The sequence below is a fragment of the Cheilinus undulatus genome, linkage group 10 (assembly GCF_018320785.1).
Source record: "Cheilinus undulatus linkage group 10, ASM1832078v1, whole genome shotgun sequence".
Classification (NCBI taxonomy): Eukaryota; Metazoa; Chordata; class Actinopteri; order Labriformes; family Labridae; genus Cheilinus; species Cheilinus undulatus.
Window position 1 is genome coordinate 10202421 of NC_054874.1, and position 18957 is coordinate 10221377.

At 39.2% G+C, this 18957-nt stretch overlaps 1 protein-coding gene across 4 annotated transcripts in view; it reads left to right on the forward strand.

Moving 5' to 3' along the window:
• macrod1 (mono-ADP ribosylhydrolase 1) overlaps nt 1–18957 on the forward strand; it is a 255308-nt gene that overhangs the window by 123846 nt on the left and 112505 nt on the right. For all 4 annotated transcript variants that reach the window (XM_041797546.1, XM_041797547.1, XM_041797545.1 and 1 more), the window contains exon 4: nt 15464–15493. In XM_041797546.1, the coding sequence (XP_041653480.1) occupies nt 15464–15493 (30 nt within the window). The remainder of the gene's footprint in view (nt 1–15463; nt 15494–18957) is intronic.

The window sequence follows — 18957 nt, forward strand, 5'->3', positions numbered from 1 at the left end:
CTGCTTATCCCACAAATGCATGATCCTTACAAATGTGGCATCATTTAAAAGGGTAATAAACAGGCTTTCCTATGGTATAAAATGTATTACCAAAAAGTATTATTAAAACAAAGAAATAATGCACCAAACACAAATTTCCTTACTTTTTGTTCTAAGTTTATTTATCTACTTGTTCTTAAGTCCGGGATTAGTAAAAGAAGCAGTCTGTGGCTTTGTCTCTCTCAAAGCAGCAACATTTCAATCCCCCTGTCTGCTAGTGTCACAATGCTAAAGTTTAGTGAAGTGGATAGACACGTTCTATTCCTGCCAAGTCTGTCACAATAAAAGCCTCCAATTAGGGCTGGGAAATTTACCAAAAAATAATCAAAACTGACATTTAGAGTCTTTAACCAACGTAAACCTGCCATAGCAATTATTTCAACTTTTCCCCTTTTAATCCTCTCTTTACTATCCACCACACCCTTTTCTACTTTTTATACAATAGTAAAAAAATAGTCATTTTGTTAGCAAGAAATACAAGTTTTTTATTCCTGCATTTCTCGTCAAATTTGACTTTTTTCAACAGAACAATTTCATTCCAGCTGATGTGTGTTTTGTTTTCAGTTGTTTTAATATATAACCATAAATTGTTAATAAATTGCATGTTCCATTCAGTTATTTATTTTAAAATTGTGCATATATTCACAGCACAAACAGTTTACAGGGGTTCATCAATCGATTTTGATTGTTACCATAATTGCCCAGCCCTACCTCCAATGGTAATCAAAATTGAAGGGCAACATAATGGAATAGAGTGTTGTCCATAGCAACTTGACAACAAAAACCCCTCAAACAGGAGAGAAACTTGACCCAGTGTTGAATACAGAATAAAAAATGAAACTCAGACTTTTAAGGTGGCTCAGAAGGAGCTGTAACACCCAGTAGAGCAGACAGATAAGTCCTCTGGTAAGATTGTAGCATTTTTTTTAATTTAGAAGAGCTTATTTCTCGTTAGTGGGCGTGGCTTCGGCACATTCAACCAACATGCCCACACTATCCTAGAGCGGATGTTACTGCCTCATTTTTCATGACTCTAAATTTTAATTTTAAAAACTTAAGAAGGTTTTTCACAACTGAAATTTGGCCTGGTGATTCATAACACAGTGGCCTGTCATAAAACAAACCTAACATACAGATTTTTAAAATTACTTTACAGGGACTTTAATAGTCACTCCATCTTCATCACTGATCATAAAAGTGTCTCAATGTCAAAAAAATTATCAAAACTTGTTAAAATTCCATCAAACTGCAGGAGATGACATCTACCTTGTTGAAATTTTTCAGGGGTAGGACCCCCAGACCCCCCATTAAATTGCCCCACCCACTTCTGTCACCCTTAGGTGAATGAGGCCCTTTCAATTCCTCTCCCTCCTCCATTTTTCCTCCCTCGGTGCGATCACTTACCTCCCTAGAAAGCCCAAGTACACTCCATCTTGTTGTTTTATGTTCCTGGCAAATTTAGTCCTGCGTCTCCCTTCTCCCACTCTCAACTCGCTTTCACTTTGTCTCCGTCTGTCTTACTCACTCTCCGTCAGCCCTCCCTCTTTTCCTCCCTCCCTCCGTCCCCCCTGACTCCTGACGGCCTCCTCCTCCCCCCTCCCTCTCTGTATGTCGTTGTATCATCCTGATCCCTTCCCCTGCTCTGATAATTGGTGCATCTCAGCAGCAGATGCGAACACGCTTTATTTAGCTGCTTGGTATTAGCTATTCCAATTAGCTGTCCAATACTAATAAGAAAAAAGAAACTGTTAGTCTCGTCGTATCCGGCGCCACGGGGGAAGAGGAGTTGTGTGAGCTTGTTTTTTTTGTGGCTAACGCTCACGTACAGTTACACTTGGTGCACCTTAGCAGAGGGCACATGTGGGCTTTAACAGATGGTGAAACACTTTCCCATGAGTATCTACATTACTCTCTCGTCTCACTCTCTCTTTATAATTAACTAGGTTTCAGTAACAAACCTTTGGGCTTTGTCGTTGCCATGGCGACCCAAACTCTGCCTCTAGTGTGTGTTTTTGTATGACCGCCGGAAAGTAAGATGAATGCATGTGCACAAATTCAGCCCTCATCTGTGCGTCTGATTGTGTCTGATTTGTTTGTGCCCGTATGTGTGCGTCTGTGTCTCTTCTCGTCATGATTGTGCATACTTATGAGTATTTTGGTTGCTTTGATGCCTTTGTTTCCCTGCAGGGCTCAGAGGCGATCTTTCTGCACAGAGAACAGCAGCATTTTATGGCATCATTGATAATTTATCTGGGGTCCATTGTACCTTACATAATGCAATCTTAATAATTATATAATCCCATGAATAAAGATTAAATGAAAGCTGAATTTAAAGTGAGCAGATCAAGTAAAATTTTTCTCTTTAGTTGTGGAAAAAAAGGTAAAAGTTGAACATGTGTTCAAATTTCCTGCACTCTCCCTTAGATAAAAATAGGATGTAGGATTATAGCTTTTGAACTGCCTGTGCAGCCAACCATATGTGTGATTATGAAGCACTATAGTGAACATATATTACAACGCTACATGAAGGGTAAGCAATCAACCTTACATTAGGGTCTGATACATTTTTAAAGATGAGACAAGAGCATTGTTCAGGGTTCAGCGTGCTTCAAATGAATCCCCGTCTAGAGGCTGCAGCTGTGTGTCTTTTTGCATGTCTTTGTTATCTTTATTCATTAGATTGTGCAACTGGGAATAGCACCAATTCCACTTGAAGGCATTAATGGTGTTCCATTCAGTTGTACACATTAAAAGTGACGTTAAAAGAATGCCTTAGAGAGAGGGAGATGTTCAAATAAATCCTGCCTCTCCTCCCATGTGCACCTGGAAAAGAGCTGCACCAGCTAAGCATAATTGTTGGTTTCAGACGGATGTGGAAAAAAAAGTCATTTTAGTCATTTTTTGGAAGTTCAAGTCAAGTCTCAAGTCTCTTATGGTTGTAATGATCGATCTTTGATGTGCTGCTGACATCCAGTCTGCTTAGACCACTGCATGTACTGTATTGTATCATCAGGAGCAGTGCCGATGAGATTTTTGATTTATCACTTTAAAAGAAATCCTGCATGATCAGACAAATAGAAATGTATGTCTTTCATATGTATATTGAACAAAATAACTCAATAAATATCTGCATTTTGAGTAAATTTGCACTTACAAACTCATCAGTAGGTGGCCATGTTTCGATCCACTCTGGTGGTGTGGCGTCACTTGGCCACAGCACTTCCCGGCCTGCCATCTAAGCTTGACTTCCTGTCAGCTAGCTAGCATTCTGGTTGGCAGAAACGTAGCTTCTGCCTGTCGAACTATCTGTCAATCAAGAGAGACACACCAATCAGTGCACAGCTAGGTTTTTCCTAAATATAATCAAAACGATTGTGGAACAAAAATATTCACCCCCCATACAGTGAGAGCACATTAAGACGTTAGCTAATGAGACACATTTGTTTTTTTGAATCAGGCTGTAGATCAGTTTATTTCTAGTGTAAAAACCAGCTTTTTAACAGGTTTTCAGACGGGACTTCCAGTGTTCCTGCAGCCAGCCTCAAGTGGAATTGCAACTTTTTGCACTTCTGCATTGGCTTCATTTTTCAGGAGCGGAGGCTGCCGCTTGTTATAGACTGGCAGGTGTACATGCTGATATGCACGTCCCACTTACAGAGAATTTTGAGATTTTAGGATCTATATTTGTGCACCACGAGTGGTTATCAGTCAAAATAGACAGGAAAATGATAAATAGACAGCCATATATACGGTACCTTGTTGTAGCAGATATGTACATCAATGTTGGTACAATATGTTTAAAATCTTTTTCTTGATGCACCTGATGAAAGCCATGAGCTACAATACATCTGTTCAAAATATTTGTTCTCCAAACTTCTACTATATATGAAGCTTTCTGTTTCCACACTAAATTATGCCACAGGTAAAGATAAACAAAGCATGGAAACACTCCTGCTTTATGCTTTCAAAGTGAAAGCTTGCTTTGGCATTTCTTAGGAGAAACTCCCTTTGTTTGTATCTAATGCTTTTATTTTGAAAAGCTCCTGGCAAGCTTCCACTATACGCTGAATGAAGTCACTTGTAGGAAGTTTTATTGAGGTGAAACTTAGAAGGAATGACAGAGCATTGACAGCAGGGAGACAAAGCCAACATGCAGCAAACTCATTCATGGCAGCCTACTGCTCGGTTTATACGCTCAAATTTACTCAAAATGCAGATATCTAGTGAGTTTTCATGTTCAGTATATATATGAGAGACACAAAAATCTATCCAATTAGGTGAATTTTTGAGGCTACTTTAAAAGACTACTGCAATGCTATATAAAAAAACACACACACAAGCCTTCCTTATAAATTTGGTTTCAATATTAACATGACATGTTAAAATTACACTTTGGGATTAAAATTGACTCTGAAATGTTTAAACTTGAGATATCAACACTATTTTTTGTTGTCCAGCAGTTATGGGATGTGATGTGAATTTATTCTCTTGAGGTGCGACTGTGTAGTTGACAAAGGTGAAAAAGTATAGGAGTATAGTACTCAAGTTAAAGTACAATTACTGTGGTTAATATGTACTTAAGTAGAAAAGTACTGAAAACATATCACCACGCCCCAAGAACTACTGAATTACAGTAATTTGAGTAAATTAGTTACTTTCCATCCCTGGTTTCAGACGTTAGAAATAATTCTGTTCAGAATTGTTGTGAAAAGTTGTGGGTGGAGATGCTGTTAGGTCAGAAAACAGCACCATAAAGCCAAAAAAAAGAGAAAAACCACTCTTCACTGTAGACAGAAGTTGGAGGCTCTGGCAAAAAGTGGACGCTGTCAGGGCAGAAAGTTTAACCCAGGTCAACTTTTGAACTGTTGTCAGTTTTGTGTAAGTTTTTAAATCATGCTGTTGGCCTTTAAAACCTTTAGTAATGCATTTTACCCGTACTAGAGTTCCTGGGAGGGATTTCACAAGTCTAGAATATTTAACTCTCATATACTAGTCAAAATCAAGCATTTTTAGTATCTGTTTCAAGGGAGTGAGGGACTCTGCAGGGAAATTCAGTGTTTATACACTGTTGCAGGCGCAGCAGTTGGATTATAATGTTGACCTGTTAGTATAAACTGTATCCTTCTCATAGACAAAATCTGCTTTACTTTTTGCCAAAGAAAATGCTGGAGATGTTTGAAACATTCAGCCTGGGAAAGAGACAGTCTTTTATTTAAGTAACAACTAATGAGACATAATCTATATGGACAAAAGTATTCGGCCGCCTGACCATTACACCAACTGGGACTGTAATGAGATTGTATTCAAATGCATGTACACTGATATGAAGTTTTGCAGCTGTAACAGCCTCCACTCCTCTTGGAAGGCTTTCTTTCTGTGAGAATTTGTGCCCATTCATTCTGTAGAGCATTTATGAGGTCAGGCACTGATGTTGGACAAGAAGGCCTGGTTCACAATCTCCATTCCAGCTCGTCCCAAAGGTGCTTGATGGAGTTGAGGTCAGGGCTCCTAATGGGCCGGTCAAGCTCTTCCACACTGAACTCATCAAACCATGTCTTTATAGTTCTTTGTGCACTGGGGCAGTCATGTTGGAATAGAAAGAGCCTTTTGCCACAAAGTTGGAAGCATATCATTGTCCAAATGTCTTGGTATGCTAAAGCATTAAGCATAAAGCATTAAGACTGGATAAGGTGCCTTGTGCCATACTATTATCACTCCACCAAACTTCACAGTTGGTTATGCAGTCAGACATTGCATCTGCCAAACAGAGGAGTGTGATTCATCCACAGAACACATTTCCACAGCTCCACAGTCCAGTGTTGTTGTGCTTTACACCACTCCATCTGACGCTTGGCATTGGACTTGATGATGTGAGGCTTGCACGCAGCTGCTCAGCTATGGAAACCCATTCCATGAAACTCCTGCTGCACATTAATGCCAGTGGAAGTTCGGAACTCTTCAGACTGTGGAATCAGCAGAGCGTTGGAAACTTTAATGAAACATGCGCCTTAGCCTGATTGGGTCAATTTATTAGTACAACCAATATTTACAGCTGATATAGGAAGATTTCTATTGCAAAAATATCAGTTTTGAATATCAGCAGTAATTTTTTCATATCTGCTGATACAATTAGTTACTTTGTAACAGTTTTAATATTGGCAGCTATTTTTAATTTTAGTCTTAGTATTAAGATGAAATGACTTTTAGCTTTAGTCCCATGTTAGTCATTTCTACCCTTTCTAGTTTTAGTCAACGAAAACTCAAGAACATTTTAGTCTAGTTTTAGTTCATAAAAAGTCCTCACATTTTAGTCTTTACTTTAAGTCCAAGTATTTATTTTCCTCCCTAAATCTGGTACCAAGTCATGGTTGTGTGTTCTATGCTCTCTGCCAAATAGAGACAGCTGCATTGTTTTTGACAGATTTTAAATGTCTGATGAAAACTATATTACATTTTAGTCTAGTTTTAGTCATTTTGATGAAAACTAAATTTAGTTTTTGTCAGTTTTAGTCATCACAGATCTATTTTTGTTAGTCTTAGTCTAGTTTTCGTCATGGAAAAAAATGACTGTCGACAAACATTTGCTGCTTACTGCTTTGTAAGCTGATATTTGCCGATACCGATATCATGCTGATAATACTGTGCTTCCCTAATGATAACTTTTTTTCAGTTATCAAAAATGCAGCCAGACTTCTGTACACTGTCCAAACTTCACATAAACATTAGAATGTTGTCCATTTTTTGTGTAGATTAGAAAGTTTCTGTAATTTGTCTGCAATTTTTGAATGATTTATTTCCCTTCCAAACACCTGTCTTATAAAATGAATGAGTTTTATTCCTTAAAATGATTGGGATTGATTTTTCTATTACAGTGGTATTTTAAAAAGTTTCAAAGTATAAGAAACATGGACAGTCTTCCTTCCTTGATTCTCTGTCTCTCTGGTAACAGGAGCATCAGGTGCATCTCCATCATGCCCAATTTCCTCTATGAATGGATCAATTTATGATATTTACTCAAGGACAACCTTTTTGACCACACAGAGTCCTTGCCATTGAAGGTTACGTCATTCATGCTGAAATCTCTTCAATGCACTTATGAATTTAGAATTATCAAACAGTTCACTGCAAATTACTCTGCTGGTAACGTACTCATTGCAGTTCTTAGAAAATCCCACCAACATTTGGTGCTATTTTTTCCTCTCGTTCCTGCTGATAGCTGTCCAAACACAGACAGTGTCACCTCCCACTGAGACACTTCCAGCCGCTACAATGGAGACTGATAGCAGAGAAAAATTTCACTGATCTAAAACATCAGATACTGCCAGGCTTTGGTGTCAGTCGCTCAGAGGGAGAGAAAACCATTTTTTTACACACTGTTTTTTTTCCAGCAGACGCTCATCAGTTTTTCTGGGAAAAATCCAACACAGAGGAGGCAGAGAGACAAATTTTACACTGATACCAGCTTCTATAATCCATGAGACAATACAGTAATAAAGTCTGTGGACTAACAAGAGATTTTTTCCCTAGACTGTTAGAATTTCACTATGTCTGAGTGGGTGTCCGCTCCACGCTTTATTGCAACGACATTATGAGAAGTGTTGGATGTCAAACGACATTGATGTAGACGTGGCAGGTAGAAGAAAGCAGCGTTTGTAATAAATTTCCTCGTAGCATCACACAGAAAAAGGCCTGGAATGCATTTAACATCATAAACTGATACATAACAGTAAAAGCATCCATGGTCATATTTTTCATTTAAAGTGCACTTCTCTCACTTTGAGACAGCTCTTTGTTCCTTATGAAATCTGTCATCTGTTCAAAAATGCCACATAAAAAGTCTGAAAAACAAGAGGAAAACAGAATCAGGAGTTAGATAGTGACACAAACGTATCGTCTCACCGTGATGACTTTATAGTCAAGAAGGACACCATTGGTGACCTACAGTCAGTTAAAGCAGCTCCACTTAAATTCAGGCCTAGATTAATTATAATTTGACCATTTATTTCAGATATTTACATGTTACTGGATTAAAGGGATATTTCTGTATTTTTAAAGTTGGAAGTTGGAAGCCTATCCTAGCTGTCATTGGATTGGGCGAGAGGTGGGGTAAACCCTGGACTGGTTGCTAGTCAATCACAAGGCTTTCTGTTCAGGGTCGTTTCCTCTAATTTATCTTCAGAAAGTTGCAGAAGCCCCATAAAACACTAACATTTAGTAAGGCAGGGAACTCTGGGTGGGGAGTGATGCAGGCTGTCAGAGTGGATCAGAAATGTCCAGATGAAGTCCTACTCATGACAATAGTGTCCACGCCTATACTGCCAGGTAACTCTGGATCTCTCCTGCTAACTCTCCACTAAAGTTTCTCTCCTCTCTTTCTTTCAGCAGAGCCATCATCTGTAGAAGTTCCTCTGTGAACGCTGGTTCATACCAATATCCCCTCATATCCACAGTAAACAGCATGCCATGGTAACTCGAGATGAATTTGTTAATTTTAGTTACTCCCTGTTTCCTCTGCTGAAACAGGCCCAAACAGCTGATCAGATACGCCGAGGCAGAAGAGCACGTAGCCAGTAGAGAGAGATCACATGCTTTCTGGGTAAATAATAAAATGCTTGATAAATGTTGGATAAAGTGCCAGCTGGGTTTTTTGGGGTTTTTGGCCTGTTTTACATTAAACTTGCTAAATTACGCAGATAAACTATACCTGTCTGCTACATCGTATGGCAGGGATGCCCAAACTTTTTCTGTTGAGGGTCACATACAGAAAAATATAAGGATGTGTGGCCACTTTTATATACCTCACCTTGGGGATAATAAAGAAAGTAAAACCAATCTAATGTTGGTTAAGACATCCTTAGAGATTAAGTATGCTCAAATGGCTAGTTAATGACTGACAAGGCAATCAGCCAATCAGATTTGAGGGGGCCTGGTCAGCTTTGGCTACCCCTGTCTCTGCCCGTGAAATGCTATTGGTACTACTATTTGCTGTGGTTATCAATCAGGGCATTATGAATAAATATAGTTTTATTATTTTGGTTGCCAATATATCAACCTTTTACAGTGTTGTCTCAATTAAGTCACAAAAAACACATCGATAGCACAGACTTGTGCTGAAACTAAGAAGTACAATCCTGTCAAGCAATTTTTAAATTTGCTGTGGGCCAATCAAAAGTAGTCGCGGGGCACATTTGGCCCCTGGGCCATAGTTTGGACATCTCTGCTGTATAGCCTAGCTTCACCAAGCATGCCATATTTAAAGCGGCCACACTCTCTGAAATCACTGGAGGCTAATGGCATGACTATCGCCAAGTACTTCATACAGCCCAACTCCAGAAATACTGCACTATCCCTTTAATGTGATGGCAGCCTTAAAATAAATTCAACTAAAGGTTGTTGTCAAAAAAGAGGATGGTAGTAAATATTGAAGCCCATAACTTTATTTAAAACCTAAGCACGGATGTGTTTGTACGCAATAACTTATAAGTGGTTAACTTTTATGAGTTGTGTGAATTCAACATTGTACAAGGTTCATTGTTAAAGGCCTCAGTGCTCATCCTGTCACTCCTTTAAGTTCCACTCAGAAAACAATACAAGAGTTTTACTGTCAGCACAAATTACTCATTGCAAGTCACACCAATCTATTTGTTTTTTCACACATAGGTGAAACTTGGGCAGGTTGTCTGAGTATAATGAGCAACCTTTATTCAATCTGTACATTATCACCACCATGCCTTCACAGTCGAAAGAGACGGGAGTGTGCCAGAGAGTAAGAGATGAAGACAGCTGGTGCATCCCTCAGTAAGTGTATCGATTAAGGTGTGAAGTCTCCTGTTTAAACTGAAGCTTCTATCTGCTTTGTTTGAATATTTTTCTGCAGATGTTTGCTGCTGATGCTGATTAGCACTCCGTCAGTCCTCCACATGCAGATCACCTGCAGTGATAATTTAATATTGAGCGAAACATTCCAGAATGTCAGCAGTGTTAGATGTAACATGGTACAAAGTAAGGCGTTATATTTGTCTGTAATGCTGTAGCATCCCTCCCAATACACGCTCATGCGACAGTTGCCAATTCACGTGAATGACACATTAGCTCAAGTCCATGAGGGAGGAAAAGGAAAACAGTAAATGTTCAATTAAGGACGTCCTTGGATGCGCGGAGGTATGAAAACTACTTTGAATTTGTTTTACAAATGAAGGATGCAGGCTCACTCTCATAATGCCACTTAACAATACCGCTTTTAATTAATGCCACCATTTTACAAAACATAAAACACAAAGGTTTTGTGATTTTGATGAAATTTTCAGGAAATGTCAGAAATGGCATAAGGAAGAACTGATTGGATTTTGGGACTGATCCAGATCACCGTCTGGATCCAGGAATTTTTTTTAAAGGATTCTTTACTATTGGGAGATAGGGCTAATGGCGGAGGTCTGTGCTGTTACCACTTTACACCAGGAGATGGCGGACATGAGTAACTTTAAATCCAGCAGCATTTTGGGTGTGTATCTATTCAAAGTTTGGAGTTTATAGAGTTTGAAAGACGCATGCCCGATCGAGGAGACAAGTCAAAGCGTAACAGAGAGAAAGACAGCGAATTGTATCAAGAATACTCAGAATGCTGGGAGGAATAGAGGAATATTCACCCTCTGCCATGACTTCCAGTCGTCCAGTGAGACCATGGGTGAGACTGTCAGTGCATCTGTTGGCACCGGCAGGCAATGCTTCTGCCATGACAATCCACCCGTAGCGAAACCAATGCATTGCCTCACCATGTTTCCACCCCACCGGGGAGGGAGTAATCAGCGAATGCCGTGGTGGGGGCACATGGGGACGGATCCAGGAATTTTTTTAAGGATTCTTCACTATTGGGAGATGGGGCTGATGGCGGAGGTCTGCACTCTCTGAGTGCTTTTCTAGTTTAACTGTTTTCTGCCTCAACTTTTGAACAGGCCATGTTGTCTTGTCATTCTCACTCATTTCTTTCGGTAAACAAATGATTTGATCGGCTAATTTGAGTAACGTGATCACAGAAGGGCTTATGGCGTGAACTGAATATGCTGTGCACACAAAGTGTGGCTGCACTCTTTGTGAGGAATAGGACACAGCCTCATGAGGATTCATTACTTTATCCTGTTTTATTCATCAAAAATAGGCTACGTGTCCACATTAAACACTTATTTGGTCCATGCCTGGACTGATGTCTGCCATTGGGTGATGCCTGGTCAAGACACTCGTAATATTTTAATACAGTCAAATAATGATAGTTTGTAAAGTGAGGAAAGATTTTTCAAACCATAAGACGTGATTCCAGTGCTCCATCTCAGAGCTGCATCATCTCTCTGTCACTCAGATTTGTCTTTAAAAAGGAGAACTTTCACTTTCCTGGAGTGTAGATGTATTTATTTGGCCTGGGGCGTGTGAGTCAACATGGTTGAAGATTAACAAGACCCAGTGTGTGATATACCTCTAACGTACAGCCTAAGGCTCATCAGCGGAGGATGAATAGGACTGACTTGGAGATATTGTATTTGTCTGATTCTGACTTTTTCTTCCTCTGGAGATCTATCAGCTCTCAAACAAGCTTTTTTTTTTCCATCCACGCTGCACGCTGCTTCACATTTTCATATTAAAGAGGCGAGATATTCACACTGGGAGATGTTAGAGAGACAGTGGTTAACATATACAGAGAAGTATAGTGTGTTTAAAGACTCAAATTAAGTGGGATTTACAGTTAATGAGGCAGTGGGGACGGTGAAGTGTTTATGACTGGAGGATTCTGGAAAGAGATAGATGGCTGTGAGATTTTCTTCTTCTCTTTCTAAAACCAGCTCGCCTGATACTGGATTTGAGTGGGTACCTGCTTGGCAAAATGCCTCCAGGCGAAGATGACGACAGGCATCCCCTGTGCTTTCTGATGAGACTTTTGGAGACGATTTGCACGAATCAGATGTTTGGTCAAATCAGCTAAAATTTCAACCACAGACGAGGAAGTTTTGGGAAATGCACATGTTCAGGTTTTCCTGGATGTGCTGCAGATGTCCTCAGGCTAGCACTGTGAAGTACATGTTTATGGATATTCTAGTGGAAAAACACTTGGATAGTTAAAATATCAGATTTAGCAGCACCATAACCTTTCCAGAAATTTTACTCTTTAATCATGTGCACAGAAATTAATGGCTTAAGATCTAGAGGCCAGCCTGGTTTCTAGCATTTTGTCTCATCTTAGCTTGTTGGAAAGAGCTAATGATGTTGTTACTATTTAAACTACGCACCTCTGTATTATCCAGGATGCTATGAGATTGAATTATTTCTTAGGTAATCAACATCGATCTGTATTGGCTGCCTGTGTCTTCTCTCAGAGTTGTTTTCCCTTGGACTCTGCCCTCAGTGTGAGTTCACTCATTAGTTTTGCAGGCAGCGAAGTGTCTTGTTTTTACTTTGCCACGTCTCTTCTCTCTGACAGAGCTGCTGCTTCTCAATCTCATTCAAACAGACACCGGGTTACACCTGCAATGCCAGGTGATGCAATTAAAACGCTAGCTGGCAGAAACACTGTGAGCCTCGAGCACTTGGATTGAAAACTGCTCTTGTTGAGAAGCGCAGACAATAACACATTGTGCAAAAGGACAAATGTGAAGACCTAAGAGCTTTAAATACGAGCCAAAGCCTGAAGAAATGTTTCAAACACACAGTATCCTACTCTATTAGAGATAAGAACTTAATAGAGAGCTGAGATTTAGATGTTAAAAGATACATCCGTGAAGTGTTTCCATGCTTTTTAACACTGTGGTCAAAAGGTCATGTCAGGGCAGAGCCCAGGCTGTAAAAATAAAGAGAGAAATGTTCATGTCTTTGTTTTAGAAAAGCTGCCAAAACTACCAGTGAAGCTCTGGTTACAACTTAGTTTTGCTGTAATTTTTTGCGACTCTCTAAGGAGGTTTTTCACTCAGTGCTGTTTTGGTAAGGAGAACTTTTCCCCCTATTATCATAAATCTTAAAAATGTTTTAGCTTGTGCAAAGTTAGAAACATTACATTTTGTAATCTACTAGCATTAGTGCCAAATTAGTTCTTAAAGTTTCATTTTCATTGTTTTAAATTCACAGCTAGTGTTTTTGCTGTAGGCTGATTATTAGGGATTTGACCTTTCTAAAAGCTCAAAACAACCTGTAAGGTTAGGGGTGATGCCTTGTTTAATGAAACTAACTAAGGATGTTCCCTTGCACTCATTTCCCTATTTAGTGAAACGAACATTAAAATTGCATTTAACCAACCAGTCTAAAAAGGAGAGAAGGCTCAGAAAACAGTCTGATCTGTCACAGGATCATTGTGTCTGTGGGTATATGTGTGCTGAGTAGAGTGTGGCTAAAGTTAGCAGCTATCTCCAACAGCCTTTATTCCTCCTTGCAGATTAATATTGTGCTTATTGTGGTTACTCATTACTTCAGTTAAGTTACTATAACCCTCAAATAACACTCTCAAATTCTTTGTGCTAAAATGTCAAGATTTGAACCCTAGCTGATCTACAGTACTGCTAAATCCCCATTTACGTAGGTTTATCTGAAACAATTGGTCTAAGGTTTTAGTTGCTCTTTAAAAAGTTGATTATAGGTGTCAGCAGATACGCATGGAAGCCTTGAAGGGCCATATATTCACATATATTATTTACTCCGTTTTCCCGTGATAACGAATAATTTCTGTTTTCTTGTGATAGCGACCTAATTTTTATGTTATCATGGGAAAAAAACATTTGTTTTCCTGTGATAATGAATTGATTTATCACAGGAAAATGGAGTAAATAATAAATGTGAATACATGGCCCTTTAGGGCTTCTGTAAGCATTTGTGTGGATACAAATACTGTATATTGGCTGTAAATATGGGCCTACATCTGCTGTAAATATTACAGGTTAAGGTCACATATTTAACCCTTATAAGACAAGTTTCTATTGGTCTCAGATGTCCCCAAAGACATGCCTGTGAAGACTGTTTCTGAAAAAACACTCCAGTATTGGATTTTGGCATGTCTAAAAACCCCCTCTATTTCAGCCTTCTCAGAATGAGCTGTTTCTGTCTCTGAGGCTTTAAATGTTACTGAGCAGTCTGACTCCGCCCCTGACCACGCCCCTCGCAGGAAGGATGTGGCTTAATGGATATGGCTCTCCTGATCCTCCTCTCCTCCTCTCAGGGCCAACCCAGCCAGGGAGTGGGGCTAACTCCCCACATGACATCATGAGGGGAAATCTCAGAACAGCTTGTTTTAACACATATTTTCTGAAAGGTGGAGGGGGGGGGGGGGGTGTTCTGGTACTTGAGGTGATTGTAGACAGGCCATATTATTTGTTAGAAAAGCATGAAAAGTGTTTTTTTTTTTTTTTTTTTTTTTTTTTTGATAGCATGTTCCCTTTAAGGGTGAAAAATTATATTTCGATATATTTTGGCAATATTTTACATCACAAAAATGTGGAATTTAAACAAGTGTTTGTGAACATTCGTGCATAGTTACAACAGATAATTGGTTGTAAATATTGGCTGTATGTTCTAGTAAGTTTGTATGGTTTACTCAGGACCAACAGAACTACATCAGCTAAGTCTCATATGTTCATGCTCATTCCTTAGATTTTATTGTGTTCTTTTGACTGAATTTTGTTTTTTTTGTTTATCCTCAAACTTTAAAGTGGGTTAATAGGGGTGCAGATGACCTAGCAGTTAGGCCGCGTCCCATATACACAGGCCTGGGTTCAAGTCCAGCATGTGGGTCCATTCCTGCATGTCTCACCCCGGCTCTCTCATCCCTATATCTGACTATTTCCACCATCCTACTCTATAAATAAAGGCATAAACCCCCCCAAACTGTATATTTTTAAGTATGTTATAAAGACTGTAATTTTAGGTCAGAACTACATTTTTTTATTGGTATCGATATAAGCTAAGATGAATTTGTAAATATTTGCATATCGGATATCAGAAAATGGGAGTCGGGAGTGGCAGGAAAACCGGACCTGAACCTGGGTCCTCTGCTTCCCACATTCTTTAATTCTGCTTGAAAAATGAGTCACCCAGATTGTAGATAGTGTGACGTCCCGTGAATTTCGTACAAAATTAACCTTGACTTCACCATTTCAGTTCCTTTTTTCATAAACCTGTTAAATATGCCCTGAAATTTAATACACTTAAAAATATGAATGAAAAGTCTTCGGAGCTGGATGTGATGTCTTTTGTTCATCTGATATTCAACAGTGTAGTCAAAGATCTTTAGTCCTAGGAAGAACTATTAACTGTAATCACAGGTGATTTTAAAAAGCTGCACTTGAACATTTTCTACCCATCCAACATTCAGTAAATCATTTGTTCATTTCAGCTTTGGTTTGATGTTTTCCAGCCTGTTTTTTTTAAGATTGTGTGTCCTTATTTTCTCTTTCAGCCAATAAGACTCTGCTTGGAGGAGGCGGAGGTAAGTCACCACCTGTCTGATCCTCTGGTTCAGTGTCTGTATGCTTGCCAAGATACTTGTTGCCATTAATAGTACAGCTTTGTGCTGCACATAGTCCTGTTTGGATACTAAATCATTTAAAATGTGTCTTTCTAATCAGACGATGCAGTGCAGCGTACCAGCTAGAGAGTGTGTGTGTTTTATGTGTGGCTGCTTTGTCTGTCTGTGTTTTCCTTTGTGTTTAGTAGCAGGTAGCTCTTTGTTGTGGCAGGTGTGCGTTTGCATGCTGCGCCATGCGTGTCTGTCTGCCCATATCTGTGTGTGTGTGTGCGTGTGTGTGTGCAGGTGCAAAGTCGATAGTTTGTAATTTATGGGTGTGAAGTGCTGTGGATATAAACAGTCATTTTTCAGTGTATTGTTGACTCAGTGCTTTGCTGCGTGTGTGTGATGTTGGACGTCCATGCTGGATCGATACTTGTAATAAATCTGTACAGCTAATGCAGCAGCCGTATTCACTAAACCATGCACACACCCTCTGACTCACTTCCACCTGACTGTGTGTGTTGTTAATGCTTGCAAATTCTGGTGTAGCTGAATTTGCCTGTGGTTGTTTTCTCTTACTCCATTTGGACGAACAGCTTTAGCCTTTCAGTCCAGCTCTGGCATTTTTAACTTTTCAAATCTTATTGATGTGTGATTGCATGCTTATTCATTCCTTTCAGTTAGGGGTGTGTGATAGGACAATCTAAGATCAGGAAGAAATAAAATGCATCACGATCTGACAAAGCTGAGATCACATTCTAGTTGTATACAGCAGTGGTTTTCAACCTTTTTTTGCTCAAGGCATTAGTCATCTAAGGTTCAGCCAAAACACATAAGAAATAGACTCTTTAAATAATGTTACTATCAAGGCCGCCCATAAGGGGGGATAAAAGGAAGAGCTTTCTGAGTCCCAGCCAACTGGGGGATCATGGAGGTCAGCAAAACCATGGTCCATTGTTAAGTTAAGCTGTGATTACCAATGTAACATTCTTATCAAAGCAACAAGAAAATACATTTTATTCATTTGTGCTTTGGTATGATATAGCTTTCTGAAAAATGTAATCCTCTTGAAACAGAATTACCTTTTATTGGTAACGTTAAAATGTGGATGAACACACTGAACTACATGATTAGGAAAGTAATGTTAACTTCATAGCGAGGCCATAATGTGGGCAAATATCAGGATGCCAGTAAACAAAGCAGAAGAAATTGAGGCCCTGGCCACACGGAAACGAAGATGATATATTGCTGTTTTGTTTTGAAAAAGTTTTCCGTAAAGACGGGATCATTTCAGGAAATATCCACGAAGCACAGAACCACTGAAAACGACTGAAAACGCTGTAGTGCACATGCCAAGCCTGTAGAGAAGAAGATCACAGAAAACTGACTCAAACTTTCTTCTAGTTGCCCTTCAGGTTGTTCTCCGCGTTGGATTTAAGAACATCCGGTGTATGCATTTCACGGTGGTGTTACAGGAGCATCAGATTTTGCTTTAAAAGCCATAATAAGCTCAGTAGCTTATGCAGCACGAACATAACCCTGTAGTCCACCATTGTTGTTTTGGCCGGACCCAGGTGCTTAAATGAGCTATGCTATGTGTGACATAATTGTTTCAAGAAAGATGCGGTTGGCCGCCCACACGGAGACGAAAAGGTAGTTGTTTACGGATTTGTGCACTCTGGGACCCGGTTTCAAAAAGTATCATTTACAGTCACCCAAAACACAGTTTCTGTGTGGATGAAATTCCAATACGACAAAAACTTTTGCGTATACTTTTGATTTTGTCTCTGTGTGGATGGGGCCTGAGACATCTTAAATTAAAAAGAGCTGAACAATTGTGGAAAGAGACAACAAATGGGTAAAAATTGGCAACACAAAAGGGTTGATGTGGCAAAATTGGTCAAAACGTGGCCAAACAATGGCAAAATGGGTGAAGAAGTGGCAAAAAAATGGGTGAAGACTTGATTTTTTAATATAGGGGCAAAAATTGGCTAAGCAATAGCAAAAATGGGTGAAGAAGTGTCAAAAATGAATTTGAAGGGATTTTTTAAAAATTGGGTAAAAAGTGGCAAAAATGGGTCTGAAGTGATTTTTTAAAAAAAAAAAAGAAGGTCAAAAAGTGGCCAAACAATGGCAAAAATGGGTTTATAGTGATTTAAGAAAAAGGGCAGAAGTGGCCAAATTATAGCAAATTTGGTTAAAAGTAGAAGATTAGGGTTTACAAAAGAATTCCATGAAAAATGGGTTGAAAGTGGCAAAGAGAAGAGGTGAAAATAGACCACAATTGGCGAAAAAGTGGGAGGAGGGACAAAATGGGTTAAATGTAACTAAAAGAAGTGGAAAAAAGGCAAAAAGCAGCAAATGTGGGTCAAAGGGGACATAAGAATTGGCAAAAATTGGTAATAAAAGTGGTTAAATTGGTTAAAAGTAGCACGATAAGTAATTTGAACTTCCAAACCCAACAATAGCTTGACACACTTTTCAGTTCCAAAATGAGGGAACTGTTAGCTAGGACGCTAGCACCAATGCTACTGATCCAGCCCACATACACATCTAACTTAATATCATCAATAAATCACAACTGTGGAGGGTCCGTTCATTGGGTTTTCAGGGTCTCAGCTAATCCTGTGGGCAGACTTGGTTACAGTACTTTTCATAAAGTTGTGGTAAAAATGTACAATTTTACAAATTCCCAAGGCACACCTAGACTTACCTCAAGCCACACTTGTTTGCCTCAGTGTTTGAGAACTGCTGGTATATGGTGTCTATTAAAAGTATTTACTCCCTTGGAGGTTTTACCCTTTTGTTGGTTTTATAAATCAATCTTGGTGAATATAATTGGACTTTTTTGACAAAATAAAACTAAGAAAAACACTCTAATGTCAACGTGAAAACTAGTGATGGGTCGTTCGTGAACCAGCCAGCTCTTTGAAGTGAACGATCAGAGCCTGATCCCATTTAAGAGCCATTTTTTATCATTATGACTATTATTATTTTGGTATGGTGTGTGTCTGTGTGTTATGTGGTTGATTAGGAGGGGTTATCTTTACATTGTTTTATATCAGGTGTGTCATACAGCCCAACTAGCAGATTTCATCTGACCTGCAGGGTGTTTGGGGAGACAGTATATTTGAAAAAGAAAAGATCATGATATTTTAATCAATTCAAAAAGATAGCATAGTTGGAGTCAAATAACTGCACAAATTTCAATCATATGTCATGGCATTGCTAAATTTGGCAGGTCAGATGAAGCCAAACTGATACCTAAAAGTAGGGTGACCAGATCCAAACAAAGACTACGTTTATGTGAAACAATGAGGGATACCAATGCATCGAGGTAGTCTACAATAACATTTCTTTTCTGCCCCTTAGCTTATACCATTTTTATTCTTTACCTTTGGGTTCATTCAGCCGCACACAATAGACCTCGAAACAGCAAATAA